At 55.6% G+C, this 19,050-nt stretch overlaps 8 protein-coding genes across 8 annotated transcripts; 5 read left to right on the forward strand and 3 right to left on the reverse strand.

The window, feature by feature from the left end:
- Positions 1 to 2,787: 2,787 nt before the first annotated feature.
- Positions 2,788 to 4,858, reverse strand: DICSQDRAFT_49878 (uncharacterized protein; the record flags this gene model as incomplete). Its single annotated transcript, XM_007361433.1, has 7 exons — positions 2,788 to 3,009; positions 3,073 to 3,477; positions 3,533 to 3,644; positions 3,695 to 3,889; positions 3,939 to 4,441; positions 4,514 to 4,669; positions 4,739 to 4,858. 7 exons carry the CDS (start codon positions 4,856 to 4,858, stop codon positions 2,788 to 2,790), a joined length of 1,713 nt encoding a protein of 570 aa, XP_007361495.1.
- Positions 4,859 to 5,087: 229 nt separating this feature from the next.
- DICSQDRAFT_159226 (DEAD-domain-containing protein) lies at positions 5,088 to 6,686 on the forward strand (the record flags this gene model as incomplete). Its single annotated transcript, XM_007361434.1, has 6 exons — positions 5,088 to 5,213; positions 5,276 to 5,341; positions 5,399 to 5,452; positions 5,513 to 6,263; positions 6,324 to 6,582; positions 6,616 to 6,686. The coding sequence occupies exons 1-6, from the start codon at positions 5,206 to 5,208 to the stop codon at positions 6,684 to 6,686; spliced, it is 1,209 nt and encodes a 402-aa protein (XP_007361496.1). The 5' UTR covers positions 5,088 to 5,205.
- A 789-nt stretch (positions 6,687 to 7,475) lies between these two features.
- On the forward strand, positions 7,476 to 8,659 carry DICSQDRAFT_132378 (phosphatases II). The gene is made up of 2 exons (XM_007361435.1): positions 7,476 to 7,587; positions 7,660 to 8,659. Exon 2 carries the CDS (start codon positions 7,669 to 7,671, stop codon positions 8,290 to 8,292), a length of 624 nt encoding a protein of 207 aa, XP_007361497.1. The 5' UTR covers positions 7,476 to 7,587; positions 7,660 to 7,668; the 3' UTR covers positions 8,293 to 8,659.
- Positions 8,660 to 9,898: 1,239 nt separating this feature from the next.
- Positions 9,899 to 11,244, reverse strand: DICSQDRAFT_50327 (ras-domain-containing protein; the record flags this gene model as incomplete). Its single annotated transcript, XM_007361436.1, has 6 exons — positions 9,899 to 9,973; positions 10,212 to 10,504; positions 10,618 to 10,719; positions 10,819 to 10,885; positions 10,951 to 11,027; positions 11,199 to 11,244. 6 exons carry the CDS (start codon positions 11,242 to 11,244, stop codon positions 9,899 to 9,901), a joined length of 660 nt encoding a protein of 219 aa, XP_007361498.1.
- A 393-nt stretch (positions 11,245 to 11,637) lies between these two features.
- On the forward strand, positions 11,638 to 11,933 carry DICSQDRAFT_49087 (uncharacterized protein; the record flags this gene model as incomplete). Its single annotated transcript, XM_007361437.1, has 2 exons — positions 11,638 to 11,669; positions 11,780 to 11,933. The coding sequence occupies 2 exons, from the start codon at positions 11,638 to 11,640 to the stop codon at positions 11,931 to 11,933; spliced, it is 186 nt and encodes a 61-aa protein (XP_007361499.1).
- A 1,157-nt stretch (positions 11,934 to 13,090) lies between these two features.
- DICSQDRAFT_48600 (uncharacterized protein) lies at positions 13,091 to 14,052 on the forward strand (the record flags this gene model as incomplete). Its single annotated transcript, XM_007361438.1, has 7 exons — positions 13,091 to 13,124; positions 13,217 to 13,262; positions 13,316 to 13,409; positions 13,467 to 13,684; positions 13,741 to 13,816; positions 13,872 to 13,936; positions 13,992 to 14,052. 7 exons carry the CDS (start codon positions 13,091 to 13,093, stop codon positions 14,050 to 14,052), a joined length of 594 nt encoding a protein of 197 aa, XP_007361500.1.
- A 369-nt stretch (positions 14,053 to 14,421) lies between these two features.
- On the forward strand, positions 14,422 to 15,449 carry DICSQDRAFT_78518 (cytochrome c oxidase subunit IV). Its single transcript, XM_007361439.1, has 4 exons — positions 14,422 to 14,704; positions 14,803 to 14,937; positions 14,996 to 15,082; positions 15,180 to 15,449. The coding sequence occupies exons 1-4, from the start codon at positions 14,452 to 14,454 to the stop codon at positions 15,227 to 15,229; spliced, it is 525 nt and encodes a 174-aa protein (XP_007361501.1). The 5' UTR covers positions 14,422 to 14,451; the 3' UTR covers positions 15,230 to 15,449.
- A 75-nt stretch (positions 15,450 to 15,524) lies between these two features.
- Positions 15,525 to 17,271, reverse strand: DICSQDRAFT_159229 (Mov34-domain-containing protein). Its single transcript, XM_007361440.1, has 8 exons — positions 17,251 to 17,271; positions 17,028 to 17,054; positions 16,935 to 16,954; positions 16,837 to 16,862; positions 16,763 to 16,790; positions 16,472 to 16,702; positions 16,181 to 16,359; positions 15,525 to 16,107 (listed from the first exon to the last, which is right to left on the reverse strand). The coding sequence occupies exons 4-8, from the start codon at positions 16,858 to 16,860 to the stop codon at positions 15,577 to 15,579; spliced, it is 993 nt and encodes a 330-aa protein (XP_007361502.1). The 5' UTR covers positions 16,861 to 16,862; positions 16,935 to 16,954; positions 17,028 to 17,054; positions 17,251 to 17,271; the 3' UTR covers positions 15,525 to 15,576.
- Between the last annotated feature and the right edge of the window lie 1,779 nt (positions 17,272 to 19,050).

Below are 19,050 nucleotides of genomic sequence, written 5' to 3' on the forward strand. Positions count from 1 at the left end.
TTAAGGGGATGTATTAGACTTATCGTACGTTATCCCTTATTTGTGCGGACACAACCCCTCCTTCCTAGTGTTGCCGCGAAGTGAGGTCAAGGTCGCCTTAAGGTGTCGGAGTTCATACCTTGATGCACCTTGAAGCGCCACAAGGTGAGCTTGAAGTGGGCACGTGCTAGGCTTGCACAGCGAGCATGGGTAGTCTGGGGATCTCGGTGTACTGCGAAAGGTTGCAGTCTTGGTATTACGAGTCAACATTGTATCTACTTTCCTCGCGAGCCTGTCGTAATACATAGGAGATGCGTCCCGGACTGAATACACTACTGAGAATTGTTCTCATTGAAGCCATGCTCCGAAAACGGACTGTAAGCCGCCGGCTCGTATGGGTGGCTCAGATGATGGTCCTGGAGTGTTACCGGGGTGTCGCGCATATGCAGAGCTTGGCGCGGGAGTACAAGAGTAGTGATGAGAGCCAGGAGGGAAGGTCGATCGTGACTGAGGTGTAGAGGGAAGGGGAGCAGTGGGCTGCAGAAGCTCAGAGGTTTGGCAGCTGCATTGTGCAAGATTTCTCGCACCGCAGGAAGCACAGCCGTGGATTAACATGGGAAAGGAGAGATGCTTCTACTCACTACCTGGTATGTGTTTTATGCCTTTCCGGACTCTGCTCTTCGACCAAACATTGCATTGCTGCTCATCATCTACGTTACACATGCATAAGATAAATACCTAGGAAACGTTTGGTGAGCTCTAAATGACCCAAGAGAGAACATACAACATCAAGAGACATGGTTGAAGTGCGTGCAGCTGATGGGAGAAAGCAGGCTGGCGGGAACGAGGAGAGGAGAACGCGTCGCAGTCCGGCACGTGACCAGATGAAGCGCATCGTACCAGTCGGCCCGACAGCGGATACTTGGAGCCGCCGAGAGTCCACACCTTGAAGCGACCTTGACTTACCTTGAGCTGACCTCAAAGCGACCTTGATGGTCGATTTTCATACTCCGCTCAAGGCAAGGTGCACATTGACGTGAAGTGACCTCACTTCGCGGCAACACTAGGGCGAAACGCCTCAGTGGGTATGCAGGTTCATCGCCATATTTACCAGGTTGATGTCGCTGTTACGCTCCCCATTGCCAAGAAAACATCTCTTGGTTCTGTCAGCACGTGCTAGCAAGCCGGCCTTTGCCGCAGCAATGCTCGTTTCTGGACCAATGATCAGACAAATTGGACCTGACTTGATTGACTGCGGTGCGGTCGTTGGGGTGTAAGCTGACGATGATCTTGTCGCGGTCTGCAATGTGACGACAGAAGTGCTCGACCTGTGGCGCGGAGCCTCGGCGTCAACAGTCAAATTGAGACCCATGAACAGGAGGCGAGTCCATGCATACCAATCGGCGTAGCGGGTTGATTCTATCCTCCGATCCCTTTCCGACTCTACCCCACGCAGCCTTCACAGCTTCGCGCACCTCCACCGGAAACTGCGCCTGCGAGAGCATCTCTGGGCTGTACACATACCAGAACATTGTTCCATGCTTAGCTGCGCAATCGGCCGTTGGCCTCTTGACGATCTTAGTGTACTGCACTGCAAGACTGGCGGCCTCTTCCTTCGAAATGCGGAAGATAACCTAATGGAAAACGTGCCTTGTCGCATTGTGCATGTGAAGAGTCGCACGCTTGTATCTGTTGACTTGATAAGATCCTCCCGTGCAGGAGTCAGGACCTGGGCACATCTTACATGTCGTTAGACCCTGCTCGGCCTTATCAACGTATCCCGAATGTGAGGCGGAATCATTAATGAAATGCTCAGCTCAGCGTAAACTCTACGCAATCAGGAGCGTCGCAACAGAGCCAAGTCAACGCTTGCACGCCTCCAAGAGCTATGTACCTGTAGGGTCAAGCCGTGCATAGTGTATTGCAATACACCGCAACCCTATGCGATAGCCTAGCAACCAAAAACCTGGAAGCAAACTTGACAACTCACCTTACCTGCAGCCGTGAGTCATCTGGGACTTTGTCGCCCTCGATCAACTCCCGCACGAACTTGAGATCGGCGTCACTCGCAGCGGGCCACGTGACCTCGATTTCCTCGAAATCCCATTTCACGAGCATGTCAAAGGACACTAACACTAGCGTCAGCAGCGCGATAGTCTGGTTGTCGTCCGTCAGATCCGTGGACAGCTAATTTTCCGGTTTACTTGTGAAGGTCTTGTGCGGTCTGAAAGATAAACACGTGTATATCATCGAGGTTGGGTCGAGCGACTGGCTCTGCAAGCCTGTTTCATCAGGTTAGCGAGACCACTTCAACATAGACACAATGAACCTCGTGCAATGTTGAGGAATGGGTACCACTAGGGGTCTCTTGAGCAGAACATATATGACCAGGAGCTAGGTAGACCTCCGAAGGTGCGCATGCAGACCTATCAAAGCGTATCATGCGAGACGGGGCGCTCATCATCGCAGGTGAGACAACTCGAAGGGTTGATTCCTGCATGTGAGGTGGTCACTACGAGTTTATGTTCTGATCTAGAGCTGACAGGCAAAACCAGAAACCACGGCTCTGATGACGCAGGAGATGAGTGGTGGGGGCCAAGAGCCAAGAAGCGACGCATGGTCGAACCTTCCTGATTGGTACAAATACCCTCATCAATTCATGCGTCACTTTGAATCGAGTTGCGCACTCGGGATCCGGCAAACAGCCGGTCAAGGACGAATAAATCACAACAGCAAAATACAGTACGACGAGTAGTAGACAGAACGGAGATAGTACAGGGAACCTCAGCAGTGCGATGGGTAGAAGCATCAAAACTTGAAATCCTTTTCCTTTCGTCGCTCCCTGTCCCTGTCTGCCTTCTGCTTCTTGTTCGCCATCTCCTTCGCTATCATATCTGAGAAGTCTTCCTTGGAGCCAGGCACGCCCGCAGAACCACGCGAGTGCTGATCATACTTGCGCCGCAAATCCTCTGTCGACATGCCCTCCAGCTCCGCCGCGTCGATCGATACGTCCACACCGGTACCGCGGCGCTGTCACAAATAGATGTCAGCATTCCCTGCACGATACATTCGAACGGTGAAGGATAAACCCACCTTATTGCTCCGCTCCTCGTTCCCGATAACGGGGATAGCGCCTCCGGAAGTGACCGCGCTGACGTCGTACCCACGCTCGCTGCCCATGAGACCCCGAACGGACGTCTGCTTCTCCGGCACGACCTGGTAGAGTGACCTCGGGCCACTCTCCGCTTCCGATGTGGAGCGCGTAGCGTTCTTCCGGAGCTCCAAGAAGTCTGGCGTCTCGAGTCCACCGGCGACTGTCGACACGACACTTGCCATGCCGGACGGTGTCTCGAGACCCGACGGTGTCTGCGTTCCGTCGACGGGCATCGGGTGTTGCTCCTCTTCCTCCTCTTCCTCTGAACTCTCCTCCTCCTCCTCTTCTTCCTCCTCTTCCGGCTCGAGTTCACCCCACAGGTTGCGGTCAACGGGCTCACCCATCTAGAAATGGAAGTCAAAACCTCTATCGGAATAGGAAGTATTACAGATCACTCACGTCGGCATCGGTGTTTTTGGGCAAAACCCCGAAGACATCACCGTAGAGCGGTCGGTTGTACTCATCGAGGGGAGGCTTGCCCCAACCGCCGGGGTGGAAACCCCATTGCGCTCTAATGAGATGTGTTAGGTCGGTAGACAGGTCCAATAGATGAATCCTTACCCTTCCGGTATGGGAGCGTTCAGTCCAGGTATCCGGAGAGTGGGATAACTAGGCGGGGGACCAAAACGCTGCATGCTAATCAACCACGGTGGTGGCGCGAGTGGCGGTATTGACAATGCTTCGACAAGCTCAGGCGAAAGATCTCCCGGACGTTTATGCTTCAACTGCGTCTCGAACTCCTTGCCCTCGTAGTACCTGAGAACGGTTAGACAACCCCTGAAGCAAGCAAAGATAGACCGCGTACATCTCTCCGAAACCCGTTACATTAGGCTTTGTCATGAACTTGAAGAACGCGTCGTGTAGCTTTTGATAGTCAATGTCCACCTTGCCCATCTTTGGCTGTACACGTTCGCGAGTCTTCGCCTTGAGCGTCATGTTGGCCTCCTTTTCTTTAATAGCGTCTCGCATGGTCGCAATGCCCGTGTCCGCGATGTAGGAGGGGAGTTGGAATGGCGGCTTCTCGATACCACGCTTGCCCTGGAGGTAATCGCGCTTAGCGCTCCAGTGGGCAGGGATAGGAACCGTGTTTCTGTAGCTCTTCAGGTGCAAGAGGAGTCGTGGGTCGGCGGCCGTGACGTCTGTCCACTCGACGACTTCGGGCTTCTTCACAAGCTGCTTGAGCTCTGCAACCGTAAGTCTGTTCATCTTGCGCGCCTTCTTCTTTGACAAGGGCTTCTTCTCCTCTGCATCTGAGTCACCCTCGGATGCCATGTCGTCATCTGAGTAGATGACCTCTCCTTTTGATGGCTCGCCCTCTCGGACCTAATGAATGACGGCTATGAACGACCACAAGGCACTATAAAAATCATGGCTGCTCACTGTTGTCGTCTCAGCGGGAGCCTGAAAACGAGCAAAGACGTTGGAGAATGCTTCGAGAGCTGGATCTTTTACGTCCAACTGCTCAGATACGTACTCAACATTCTGTGGCTTGTCCTCCTCCATCTTGACGTCTTCATCTGGTGTCCCATTCACGGTCTCCGTCTAGCCAAGGCAAAACATGAGCAACATACAGGTACGCGTAACTCTTCTATAACGTACCTTGACTGCCTTTTCCTCCGCCTTCTTCGCCTTGGCCTTCATCCGACGAAGCTGGTTCTTCGACTTGATTTTGCCATCGGTCTTTGTGCCATTTGTGGCAGTCACATTCGCAACTTGCGTAGCCATTATTGATGAGGCACAAGATAGCGAGAAGGACCGAGGAAAGGTTCGAGACGGGAGACAACAAGGAGTTGCTGCTGTGTATGGCAGAAGCGAAGCCGCCCCTGTTGCTGACGTAAGTGTGACCAGACCTTCCTGATTTGTGGTAATGTCGGGGTTCGAAAATGGCTCGGCACCAGCCGACGAGGTCGAATGGCAAGTCGGGCACAGCAAATTTTGCTGCAATCAAGGTCTCTGACCACCACCACCTCCCGATCTATCGATCCCTGCTCGCTACCGACATAGCCAGACTCTAGTCGACGAGGCCGTCGACTTTTTACGACCAGAAACTACCCAGAACAAGCGTCTTCAATATGGCTACGTGAGTCTTCGTCCACATTGGATCCTAGGACGATCTGGCATGCTAAAATCATGTTCCTGTAGCGAAGGATCTCTCCAGGACCTCCAGGAGAATGAGATTGAGTCCAATTGGGACCAGATTGTCGACAAGTAAGTGCATATAGTAGCGGGGCGTGCGCGATCGGGGAACTGAATTCCTTTTCAAAGCTTCGACAACATGGAACTGAAGCCCGAACTTCTCCGTGGTATCTACGCCTACGGGTGAGTCCCTCTTTCGACACCAGCCGCTGCCCCCAAATTCAAGTATCGACTGCGCTCTAGATTCGAGCGTCCGTCTGCTATCCAGCAGCGTGCTATCGTCCCTGTTATCAAGGGCCACGACGTCATCGCGCAGGCCCAGTCCGGTACTGGCAAGACCGCGACCTTCTCCATCTCCATCCTCCAAAAGCTTGACCCTGCCATCAAGGGCACCCAGGCCCTCATCCTTGCGCCCACTCGTGAGCTTGCTCAACAGATCCAAAAGGTCGTCATCGCCCTCGGCGACTACATGAATATTGAGTGCCACGCGTGCGTCGGCGGCACGAATGTCCGTGAGGACATGGCGAAGCTCCAGGAGGGCGTCCAGATCGTTGTCGGTACTCCTGGTCGTGTATTCGATATGATCAACCGTCGCGCGCTCCGTACTGACAACATCAAGATCTTCTGTCTCGACGAGGCTGATGAGATGTTGTCTCGTGGTTTCAAGGACCAGATCTACGAGGTCTTCCAGCTCCTTCCCCAGGACACTCAGGTCGTCCTGCTCTCGGCTACGATGCCCGCTGATGTGTTGGAAGTGACGAAGAAGTTCATGCGCGACCCCGTCCGTATCCTCGTCAAGCGTGACGAGTTGACGCTCGAGGGTATCAAGCAATTCTACATTGCCGTCGAGAAAGAGGAGTGGAAGCTGGACACGCTTTGCGATCTTTACGAGACTGTCACTATCACCCAGGCCGTCATCTTCTGCAACACGAGGAGGAAGGTCGACTGGCTCACGGAGAAGATGCACTCGCGGGAGTTCACTGTCTCTGCCATGGTGAGTGTTCAGACGTCATAAACGCGACCTGGGTTAGCCGACGATTTACGTTTCCTACAGCATGGTGACATGGACCAGAAGCAGCGTGAGCTGCTGATGAAGGAGTTCCGTTCCGGCTCCTCCCGTGTTTTGATCACAACGGATCTGCTTGCGCGTGGCATTGACGTGCAGCAGGTTTCGCTCGTCATCAACTACGATTTGCCTACGAACCGCGAGAACTACATCCACCGCATTGGTCGTGGGGGTCGTTTCGGACGGAAGGGCGTGGCTATCAACTTTGTTACCACGGAGGATGTGCGCATGCTGCGCGATATCGAACGTAAGTGACATGCTTCTTCTGGAGAACGTGCAGTGGGACTGAACGCTACTTCCTTAGAATTCTACAACACCCAGATTGATGAGATGCCTCTGAACGTCGCGTAAGTGGCGGTTATTTACTGTGCAAAGCGTACTGGATATTAACACAATGATGGCTGCAGCGACCTGATTTAGATTTTATATTCGCCTTGCTGTTCCCTATTTGTAACATCGCACACTCGCCATCAACATCGTCCTGATATCGCCTGCGGATCAAAAGCGCACAGTCGTCCATCGTCTCTCAGCATCTTGCCATTACAATCGATCGCCATCGTCACCCGTCGTATACTCCCTCGCCCTCCACAGCACCTGCCATTGCCCGTCGCCATCACCACGAGACTAGTGTACCAGCGCACTGAAACGCCTTTTGTTGTATATGCCCCGTACTGTGGTCTGGTTTCCTGATGTCTGCTGCGTGTTTGTGTATATGTATGCCCCGAAGACAGTACGATTCGATGATAATGATGATGATGACGATGATATATCTATTCTGATGAGTGTGCTGCGCGTTCAGGAATGGGCAATCAGTGATGTGCAGTGTCGGGCGGGGGCCAGGCACGGCTGAGGCTGTTGGGGGGGGGGGCGTCTGAGTGGGCAGGAATGGGAATGGCGGGGGCGGTGGCGGCTGTCAAGGCCACACTCCTCAAAACAGGCCGGCTGTTCGCTTGCGCGGGCGACAGCTGCCCAGTCCCTGCTACCCGCTCGTGCCTCCGACTCCCGACTACCGAGCAGTCGTCTGATTAACGACTTGGGCACCTCCTATTTATTGTCCGTCCCATGTCCACCTCCCGCTAGCATAGGCCGCCTTCGCCTTCGCTCGTTCTCCCGCCACTTCAACTTTCTTCATTCCAATCCCGACCCTTTATTCTTTACGCTTTCTCGACGAGCTTGGGCCACACCACCCGCACAGCAACCAGCCTCAGACCAGGCCCCATCCGCCTTTTCTTCATATAAGTTATTATATATGGTCAGCAGCCCCTCATTCTCGTCCTTCCTTCTCGTCCGCTCACTCACGCCACATCTCCGCCCTGCTGGTCAGATATTACACATGCCTCAACTCTCGCTCTGCACTTCAATCGCGCAACTTCCGCGCTCCGCCCTCTACGGCGACGCGTCCTCCCCGGCGCCCTCGCCACTCCAGCCGGAACCCCCTGCGCAAATCACCGAGAACGTCTTCCTCGGCGACCTATCTGCAGCCGAGTCCCCAGAGATCCTCACCGCTCTAGGCATCACGCACGTCCTTAGCGTCATGTCCGGGCACGTCGCGCTTCCCTCCCACTCTGAGCTCCCCCACCTCCCCCCATACCAGCCCCTCCAACGGATGCAGGTCCAGGTACAAGACCACCCGTTCGTTGAGCTCGCCTCACACCTTCCCCGGACCACCGCATGGATAGCAAACGCCCTCCGGGACCCGCACGCGCGTGTGCTGGTCCACTGTGTGCAAGGCATCAGCCGGAGCGCAACCGTGGCCGCCGCCTACCTCATGGCGACCAGGGGCCTCTCGCCCGTCGCAGCGGTGGCTCGGGTGAAGGAGCTCCGACAATGCGCGAATCCGAATGAGGGTTTCAGGGGGCAGCTGCTCGAGTACGAGCAGTGTCTGCTGAAGAACCGCGCGCGCGAGCACTACTCACATGCACATTCGTACAGGCAGGTGCGAGGCGAGCTGCGGTAGGCGATGCTTCGCATTGGCCGGATGAAAGCCTCCTCCAAGTCGTGCGTCCGACTGCAGCCACAGTCGTTTGCATGGATGCAGGCCCGATGTCGTAACGGCGACATACGGCCTGCTTCTTTTGAGGTCAGCTAGCTGTGTTGCCATTGCTTTCTATGCCGACATAACTATTGCTATTGTTCGGTGTAATATGCCCTTCTTATGCTCGTTCTATCCGTTAGTTCGGCCTTCACTATTTCTACGTTCTCTACTGTCATTTCTCAGCTCCATATTATCAATTGTCGGACTCACACCGTCGTCCTCGCTCTACGCGCTACACTACATGATATGTCGCCATTATCCAAGCCTTTGGAATGAAAAGCACCATAATATCCGACCACTCGGGCCGGGGTGGTATTATCCACTTACTGTAAAACGCGATACCCATGTACATAATCATACACTACGTGTCGTTGTCATTGAGAAGAAAGAAAGTTCGAGAAGTCTCTCCTAGGGATGCGGAACGTACTTAGATTGATCGCGCCTCTATTGACTGATGGCGTGCCAGAGTGCAGCACTCGTGTGCTTGCACCCAACATTCCACATCGCCCACAGTCCTCCATCTGACGCTGCGTCAGCCACCAAGTGTCTTGTCACTTCCCAAAAAGTTACTGACCAGTGTCATGTGCCAATGACCAGGCTGCCATTTGAACATGCATCCCTCTAAAGGAGTCTGGACGTCGCGGGACGCCGCCACCAGAGGGAAAGCGATGCAAGCAAGCCGATAAATTGAGGCCCACGGCAGCGTCCGTGCAGGCTTTTGATTGCATTCTTGCGTCACACACAAGATCTTTGGTCCCTGGAAGATCGCTCGCTTGGCGTTCTGACAGCCTCCATCAGCCCTAGGCATCTCAGCTGTTCTTTGCTCCGTCGTCGCGCAACATCGACCGTGTATTTCGGGGCTTGATATCAGACGTCGGGCCGGATGATCTGGGAACATCGACGTGCGGCGCTGGCTCGGGCGCGTTCAGGCGGTACACGTATGAAACGAACAGTTGGACATACAGAGCAGGAGACGTGTTGGCGGAACCGATTTGCATATGCACGTTCCAAGGGCGCAACAGAACTCATTGGAGCTCGACGGGGAGGATGGAGCATCGGATGATCCGTGCTTCGATCAACTGTGGCTGGAAGTTCCAGGGAAGCAGGGTTTTAACCACCCGCCCACAGAACGTGTCACGGCCGGACATGGCACTGACCCGGACTTGTGCTACCTTGTGGGTGGCAATCGGGGAAGCACATTGGCGTTCCATGAGTGCTTTCTAGTTGAACGCGTAGCATCGGACCGGCTCGAGAACAGTTTTGCAGCAGACCCGTTGTGCACGCCTTCGAAACGCGCAAGTTCGGTGGAACACCACCTCCTCGTCCACAAAACTTCCTATCCTGGTTTCCGTGAAACTCACGTGTACAGCTACATAATACAGTACATACAGAACTACCGTTGTCCACGAGGCTCCTACACACAGCAAATAAGACCATAATAAAACGACCGTCCACGCCACAACGTCAGCGCCTAAAGCATCCGGCGTCCTTCGTACAGCGCGCCAGCGGTGAGAGCACGCGGTTTGCTCTAGCAGCAGCCACCCTTGGCTTGTTCGTCCAGCGCCACCCCGCTCGAAGGCTTCGACAGCTTGACGCCCGGCGACTAAACATCAAGCAAAAGACGACGATCAGCGCCAGCCCAAGCGAAAGTCCGCAGTCTCCCAGCGGTGCACATGCAAGACGTCCGACATGTCGGAGTTGAGGTGAGTTCACCATCACAGGGGGAAGGCGACGCAAGCACTGTCAGAATAGGATATATGACATGCGGAAGCGTGCCGCACGGACGAAACATTCCGACAAGACCTGCGCGAAAGGCTCGAGACGGAGGAACATACACGCACCCTGTCGTCGTCAAACACGCCACGGCGGACCTTCTCGAGGATGTCGCGCGTCGCACGCTCGAACGCTGCCTCGACGTTCTCGCCGGACTTCGCGCTCGCCTCCAGGAACAGCAGCCCCTCCTCCTGCGCCCACAGCTCGCCCTCCTCCGTCGTCACTTCGCGTTTGCGCTTCGGGGCGGGCGCGTTCGGATCGTCTGTGCAGAGATCGATCTTGTTCCCGACGAGGATGCAGGTGAGGTGCGGGTCCGCGTGCTCGCGCACGTCTTGCAGCCACGACCGCACGTTCACGAAACCTGGCAGCAGGGCACAGGGAGGCGGTGAGCATGCATACGTACTCCGACACTGGCACTGACACTCGACCCGCGAGCGGGCGCGGGCGCGGGCGCGGGTATGTTGCGAAACGCACTTTGTCGGCTCGTAACGTCGTACACGAGCAAGCAGCCTGCAGCTCCCCGGTAATACGACCGTGTGATGGATCTGAAGGACTCCGTGCCAGCAGTATCCCAACCTGTGTTTACGCTGTCAGCACTGGGACTGTTGCGCGCAGCAGTGCTGCTGCGACGCGTTGGGCCGCGACGCCCGCCGACGCGCAGATTGGTCCACGTACATTGAAGCTTCACGACCTTGTTCTCCTCCGGAATGGTGATAAGCTTCGAGCCGAACTCCACGCCTAGCTGTGCGCGCAGACACGTCTCAGCTCGTACATGAACAGACGAACAGAGAAGATCGGTGAACGTACTGTAGGGTCCGGGTTTGCGAGGAATCGCTGGTCCGTGAGTCGGATGAGTAACGATGACTTCCCCACGGCGGCATCACCTATGTCCCGATTTCCGACATGAGTAATGCGCACGAAGACATGTACGGAACGCAGCGTGTATGTGTACATATACATTAACGCAGTCATTGAGCTTGAGGAACTGGCTCGGAGGAATGCACAACTCCGGGAACCGGGATGGCTGGGTATTGCTTGGAACGTGAGAGACTCACCGGTTATGATGAACTTGAGAACGTAGTGCCAAGCAACGCCAGCCATAACACAATTTATCCTCTATAGGGTATGAATGGGTGTCGGATGTCAAGAGTCAGAGAGCTGCGGTATCCCTGGAGAATAGAGGTGTGCCGAGTCGAAGTAGCGGTAGCGCTAGAGAGGTGTAGAAGGTCACGATGAACGCTGCAAGCAGTACAAGTCGTAATCAGAGCTCAGAGAACGCGTTTGTGAGCCAAAGAACAGGCAGAGGTGTGAGGGAGCAGGGAAAAGGTCGTTGTCGTCGTAAGGCGTGGAGTGCTGCAAGGTCCGGGAGTCGCGACGTCGCCAGAGCCACCGCGCACGTGGCGGTTCGGAGCTACCCGGGAACCCTCAGCTCTGCGCCTGGCAGTCCCAGGGCGACCGCAACTATCCAGCTCATTCAAAAACTCTTCCGCCACCATGAGCAGTGCTACCTGGCGCAACGTCTTCACGTACGTCTTGGATCTATTCACCCAGTGTCATCTGACTGCGACATGCGGCGCACTGGGGACCGTTCGCTGGCTGGCAACTGACGCGACTGCGTTCCCTGGTGACTCTGCAGGTACAACAAGTACACCCAGATTGCGGCACGCGCCCTCCGTGCTTCGCTCAAAGAGGAGCAACGTGTCATTGCTGAGAAGCGTGGCTTGACAATCCTCCGCTACCAGCACTGGGAGAACGGCCAGGGTGGCCCTCAGGTGCGTGGTCTTCGATAACGCTGTTCTCGACGTAGGCTCACCATGCCTCCGTCTGTCTGTCTTTCCTCTCCATTGTCCCGGGACACTCGATGCTGCTTGGTCTCGGCGCCTTACCATATGCCGAAACCCCGCCCTCAATTTTTCATTGGACAACCCCCTCCTCAACGGTGTTTCCTCGACGCCGCTGTTTCAGACTTACCTCAACCCTCCGCCCGAGGCTGACGCTGCCAAGAAAGCAGCAGTTTAGGGCAACACCATGTACGGGTTTGGAACGCTGTATTAGACCCTAGAAATGCGTCACACTTCTTCTGCGTGATCAATGTTTCCAGTGTCCACCTTCCCGTTCTAACGACAGCCATCAATCTTGAGAAGATGCGCCGTCCGACTGGTGCATCCAGTTCTATTTCCTCGGATGAGTGATCTTGAGGCTGAGGACCACCCTGGGACAGTCGAGTATCCCATGAGGTATGCGATTTGCGGAACATCGTGCGTTATCCCCGCATACCACATCGGTCATGACCTCCAGCCGAGAGTATTCATGACGATAAATTCGACGAAGTATATTCTGACCCGCTTCGTTTCTTTTCGGATCCGAACCTGTCCCACTTTATCATCCTCAATCGTCCTCAATTGTCCTCGATCGTCCTCGCCAACGAAGACAAATGAGGTCAGTATATTCATTCGTCTGACTCGGTACTGCGGCGACGCTTCTTCCAGCTCATGTCCTTACGGAAGCCGTCTCCTCGAGAAGTGTTTCAGGCCTTGTTCTTCCCGCCGCACGCAGGGTCAGGAGGACACGCCCTCGCCTCTCGCATCCTCTGCGCAGGCTACTTTCGAGATTGGCTCTGCAGGCGGAGATTGGCGCCGAACGTAGTGCGCCCTCAATCGCCGCGCCACGTGCGGGCTCTGAGTGTACATATATGGGTGGGTGTTGCTTACGTACTGCAGGATCCAAGCACCCACCAAATATCGTCGCCTCGGGCCCGCTATCCTCGTTTGCCCTTCCTCGCCGCTACCCCCGCTCTCCTCGACGCCCTCGGCTCAACCTCGTTCCCTTCGTACGTCGCTCGTTTGTCGGTGCCGCACGTCGTGTGCCCCATCGTTCGATCGCTCATCCACGTCTCCCTCACCGCGTTATTGTTGCGTTCTCAGTAAAAACTTTCTCGCGCAAAAGTATGGCAGGTCGCGGCTGTTTTAACTGCGGAGGATGTGAGCACACAATTCCTTGTCATCTCGGCGGTCTTGGAAATCTGCTCCGATACTTCGTTTACTGATCGTCTTCTTTCGTGTCTGGTATACAGTCGGCCACCAGGCCGCCAACTGCCCCAAGGCTGGCACCCCAACCTGGTCAGCTACCATCCATCTTCCGAGCGTTCAGGAGATGCTGACCTCTGTGGTAGTTACAACTGTGGCCTCGAAGGCCACGTCTCCAAGGACTGCACGGCGGAGACCAAGGCAAAGACCTGTTACAAATGCGGGCAGGAGGGCCACATCGTACGTACCTATCTCGCTCTATCTTCCGCCGCGTTCATACAAATTCTGCCTTTGTAGTCGCGTGAATGCCCGGACAACCAAAACGCCAACGGCGGCACTAGCGGAGGCGGCAGCTACACCGCTTTCAGCAGCAGCAACTCGGGCAGCACCGAGTGCTACCGCTGCGGTAAGGTGGGCCACATCGCCCGCTCCTGCCCCGAGGCTCCCGGCGGAACCAGTGGTGGATACGGCGGCGGCGGATACTCCAACTTCGGGGGAGGTCAGCAGAGAACCTGGTATGCTGCACCTGTAGCGTCTCAACGACCTTGGCTGATATCACGCATCTGTGAAGCTATACGTGCGGTGGCGTTGGTCACCTGAGCCGCGACTGTGTGCAAGGCTCCAAATGTTACAATTGCTCGGGCTTCGTGAGTTTCTGCCTGGTCATACTCTCGTCCAAGTGCTTACACACCAGCTGCCTAGGGCCACATTTCCAAGGACTGCCCCCAGCCGCAGCGCCGTGCGTGCTACACCTGCGGGTCTGAGGGGTATGTCATCTCATAGTAGTGTCTGAGTTCCGCTGTAGCTGACCTTGGATTTCAGGCACATTTCCCGCGACTGTCCTAACAACACGGCTACGACTGCTGCCGCTGAGGGCGCCTGAGGAGTTGTTCGACTTTTGTATCACTATTGTCGCTGCTGTTTTCTTCGTGGTCGGCTGCCATGTATGATCCTCAATATAGCATAATCTTGAGTCTCGCGACCGTTCGTCAAGCATCACCCATGAGTGCAGGATGTTGATCAGATATTGACATTTGATATTCAATGGCGGCGAGACTGGGCGACGGGCGGGTTAGCGTCCAGCGATGGTCGTCGAGGTCGTTCTGGGCTGGCATCTGTGGGCGCTCGGGCGCGGAGCAAGCCGTGCCGCCCTGCGCCGGCCAATGGGGGGTTGCCTTTTCGTGACGCCAGAGCGGGCGTCTGTCTTGCGTCTGTCGTCCACGCATTTCCTCCCTTCCGTCTCTCCTCCTTGCCCATTACCTCCTCCTCGTCCGTTATCCCAATGCAAGCCCTTCGCCTGGCGCGCCCCCGGCTCCCTCTTCGCCCTGCATCTCGCGCGTTCGCCGCTGCGGCCAGCTCCGTGCACGGCGGGGCCCCCGCCGCGTCGTCGTCCGCGTCGCCCGTCATCCCGCTCTCGAATGTCGAGGCCATGTGGGAGCGCCTCTCCGCGGACGAGCAGCTGGTCATCCACCAGCAGCTCGAGGAGCTCCAGAAGAAGGACTGGAAGAGCCTCTCCATCGACGAAAAGAAGGCTGGTGAGTGCGCGGCGCCCTCTCCCGACGTCGCTATCTCTCCTCCGCCCGGACGCATGAGGGCTTTTTGCTGACGCCATCCCTTCGTGTGCGTGCTGCAGCGTACTACGTTGCGTTCGGCCCCCACGGCCCCCGTGCGCCCACCAACCCGCCTGGCACGGTCCCCAAGGTCATTCTCGGTGTGACGGGCCTCGTCGTCACTGCGACGGTCCTATTCTACAGCATTCGTGCGACCGGTGCGTACCTCTTCCCCTATCTCTCGATACGCGTGTCGTGTCTCATGCCTTTGAGCAGCTCCCCCACCGCCCAAGACGCTCTCGAAGGAGTGGGAGGAGGCCTCGAACGAGCGCGCCCTCGAGCAAAAGATCAACCCCATCCACGGTACGTTCCGGTCCCGTCCGTGTCGCGTCTGGAGCTGTTTTGACGCGTCCTTCCCCTTCTCTCCTTTCCTTTCCTGCTGTCCCGCACATCTCTACAGGTATCTCATCGGAAGGCTACTCAGGCCCCGGCTTCGTCACCCACAAGTAGACAGCCGTTTGGGCGGACGGGGCTTCTATAGAAGGAATATGGCCCGTCGCCGTCTGCTGCCAGCAGCGATGGGCAGGAGAGTGTTGTCCGCGCTGCGTCGGTCGCGGTGGTGGGCGATAATAGTTGCAACCTCGTATACTAATCTCCTGTATATTCCTGCTGTTTCAACCAACTTCGAACTGCAGATATCTGCCTGTGTGCGCGGAAATCAAGTCTATGCCATCCCTGGCCACTCCAGCGTTGCAACGGCGTGTTATCCACGTCAATCAGCCTTTGACATACCCATCAGCCCGAAGCAGAAGAAAAAGACTGCAATAAACGAAGTACAACGTCCTAGAAATGAATAATTACAAGCCCGTGTTGCTTTTACTCGAGTCCTTCTCCTTCTCTCCCTTCTCCTTCTCGTCCGCCTTCGCAGACTTCTTCTCTTCCTTCTTGTCGCCCTTGCTCTCCTCCAACTCTGCCCGCCCTATCGACGCCTTGTTGTCGACCAACGCATGCAGTGCGATCACCGCCCGCAGCAAGCTGCTGATATACACCACGAGCATCTCGTCGTTTGTCGTCGTCGCGAAGCTCGTCGTCAGCTCGGGTTCGTTCAGGTCGGGGAGCAGATTGAGCGCGTCCTGGAGGTGGTACGAGATCTGGTGGTTCAGAGGCATCTTGCCCTCGGCGACTTCGGTCAGGTAGGACTGGATGTCGGACAGGCGCGACTGGAGGCCGCGGAGGGAAGCGAGCTGCTCGGCGACGCGCGTTGCGAGCGTTGTGGTCGTGGAGTCTTTGATGTCTCGTAGGAGGTGCTCGACTCCGATCTCTTCTGCCTCTTCTGCTTCGATCGCGGAGGGGACGTGCAGGAAGGTCTTTCGTGTCTCCGTGCCGTCCTGAGGATATGACGTCAGCCGGCGAGCGAATGACGGACGTAGGGGATGACTAGGAAATGAGGGGGGAACGTACGTCCTTGATCTCCTCTACGGCAAAGTATGCATCCGTCGGGATGCCGACCGTTTGTGGTCGGACGTCAACGATGACCATGACGGGTCGTGCGATGAACTTCTTCAGCAGGTCATTGATCTCCTGGTCCGACGCACGCAGCTTTGGGCCCGTATGGTACCAGCCAATCATTCGTTCTCGTGCTATATTGCAACCAAGCACATGCGCGCGAAGGCAGATGAGGACGGTCGGATGAGGGCAAGGACATGAAAGTGAGCACGGCGGCGCATGGCGAAGGGGTGGCAACTCACGGACCGTTAACCTTCTTGAACATCTCCCACATACCCTCGATGTAGTTGTGGTCCAAGAACCATGTCTTGCTGTCCTTGTCGTCCTCCTCGAACGGAATGCCGAAGGAGTTCGCGACGTTCACAGTGGTACCGTTGTCCTGGCCTAAGAGGATACCGACGACGCGCTTACTCGAGCCTCGTGACACGGAGCGTGCATGGTGGTCCGCTACTGAAAGCAGGACCAAAGGGTGGACAACTGTACGTGCGCGTAGCGTTAGCGGTGTGATCGAATGCGGAGAGAATGTGTGACACTCACCGACTGTAGTATTTGAGAGCGCGGAGAGCTGAGCTATATCAGAAAACGCTCAAGCCATATAGCAGTGGACATACCTGCTCCGTTGTTGTTGCAACCATGGCTGAAAATACGGGTACGGAGGATACGGAGGAGGGAAGGCGGGAAAGTGGCTGAGCGCACTCGACGCGCGTACCTTGGCCTACGCGTCTTACTCTGTTTGCACGTGTTGTCCAACGCCTTCAACGCGTTCCAAATCGGGATTGCCGCCTCACGCCACCCCTCTTACTGCCACCGCGCCCTTACTACCTTGTGCCTGCATAATCGTCAGTCAAGTTTCGATGTATGTCAGACTATATCAGACAACCGCTAGGAGCTACTCTATTCCAAAGAATCTCCGGCGGCAACTGCTACTGCTACTATGTAGATGTGGCCCGTCTCTGTAGGATTGACTAGAAGGTAGAAAACTTATGTTATGTGTGGCCCTTGTCTCTGCTGATGCCATTGCTTACCAACAGTCTGGTCAGAGACATGGTCACACACATTGGTAACATTGAAGCGTTGCCCGCCTGTATCGACGAGCTTCCGGTCTCGCCACGTTGCCTTGGAATGATACTTGTTTCGTAGGTCGTCACGTAGTGGGTGTACGTGGACAATTACGGGTCTGCTTCCAGCAATCTTGACCTCGCCAGAACGGACCCCTAGCTTATATCTGAAGCTGGAGAAATTGTAGGTAAGTATTATGCTCATGAGGGCTGCCATTGTCTAATGATTACTTTAGGTTCATTCAATCTTGGGACGCATAGTGGATAGCCCATTTAGCTATGCTATGAAAGGAGCACCATGTCGGCGGCGACCATCAGTTTCACCTATTGTCTACTACCTCACGCCGAAGATACTCAGCGCTGTCTTCGTGGAGCCCCGCAACAGTGCCGACGCTTCGGAATAAGCTTGTGCTTCATACGTTCTGTACACTGTGGCGCGAAATACGTCTCGCCATGCCTCGCCTGCGGATTGCGAATTGATGGCAATCGCAGCTCGTCGCTCCTCCTCAAGTAGTTTGCGCGGTCTCAAGATCTGGGCCTTGCCTTGCTAATCGACGGTTCCAACTTGCCCAGTAGATCCGGCGCCCTAAGTCCCTGACGCGACAGCTACCGCAGCTGCCAGGCACAACTAAGACGTACCCCACACCTTCACCGCCTGGTCGTCGCAAGGCTCGGCGCAATCGAGGGCCTGCTACTTCCCTTCCGGTTGTCCTTCGCGGCTGATGCCCTCCCTACCTCCCTGAAGGACTTGTCGTCTGGCGTTGGACGGATGCTATCAGAATGGTGTCGCAGGCACGATGAAGATGCATCATTACTCCGATGTGTCTCGAATGGATCGACTGAACATGGATTAAGGTGCTCGGAAAACGTTGATATCAGGAGTCGCGCCGCCCATACCGTTTTCAGAATTTGCCTTCTTGCGGAGCGGTAGGTATCGCACTAGCCTGCGCGAGGTTTCTGTTGACACGTAGCCCAACGACATGATTAGCTAGGTTCTAGGACCGATACAATGATACATGGCAGTATTATACAACATAATTACGAATGGGATTAGGATGTTCTAGTACGCTATTGCTTCTGACAAACCAATCTTTAGTCTTCGGGCTCGCTGATGTGTAAACTCGGTACAGAACGGTTCCACTTGTCCTTGACGGTGTGCACGAGGTCCTTGAAACGTGTCAGAGCTGCTACGGAACGCGGAACGCCTGCGGGTTGTAACTCACGAGGAGCACAGCCTTCATGCGCGATCTCACGCTCGAGGTCGTAGAAGAAATGGAAGTCGTGGACATCGACGGGAGCATGGGCGATACGACAAACTCGACTCCACTGTCCCGTTCAAACGCGTCGGACTTCGTAATGGCGACATGACGGATGGTTATGATAGAGACGACACAGCGGAACAGGTCCGACTCACCAGCGCAAAGCTTGACCGCCGTTGCTTCAAGCGTGGACGACGCTCTCCAGTCTGTTCCGCATCAGTCTGATATCAACCGCGTCAAGTCAGTAGAGAGGGCTTACCCTGATGTCATTACAGCGAGGTGGCAACCTGCGGGCAGTGTAGGAACGATGGCGGGATGCCCGACGGGGACGCAGAGTATTAGGTTGAGCATAGAGAGGAAATTGTCTATCGGAAGGGAAGTAGGAAGGTTGGAGTGGAGACGGGCATGGTGTGGCATAATGTTGCTCCGCACTCAGGTGGTTTGTTGGAGGATGCATGACGCGAATAGGCACAAAATAAAGATGACACGCCGGTCGCTGTAAGGTGGA

Source organism: Dichomitus squalens, assembly GCF_000275845.1.
Source record: "Dichomitus squalens LYAD-421 SS1 unplaced genomic scaffold DICSQscaffold_2, whole genome shotgun sequence".
Lineage (NCBI taxonomy): Eukaryota > Fungi > Basidiomycota > Agaricomycetes > Polyporales > Polyporaceae > Dichomitus > Dichomitus squalens.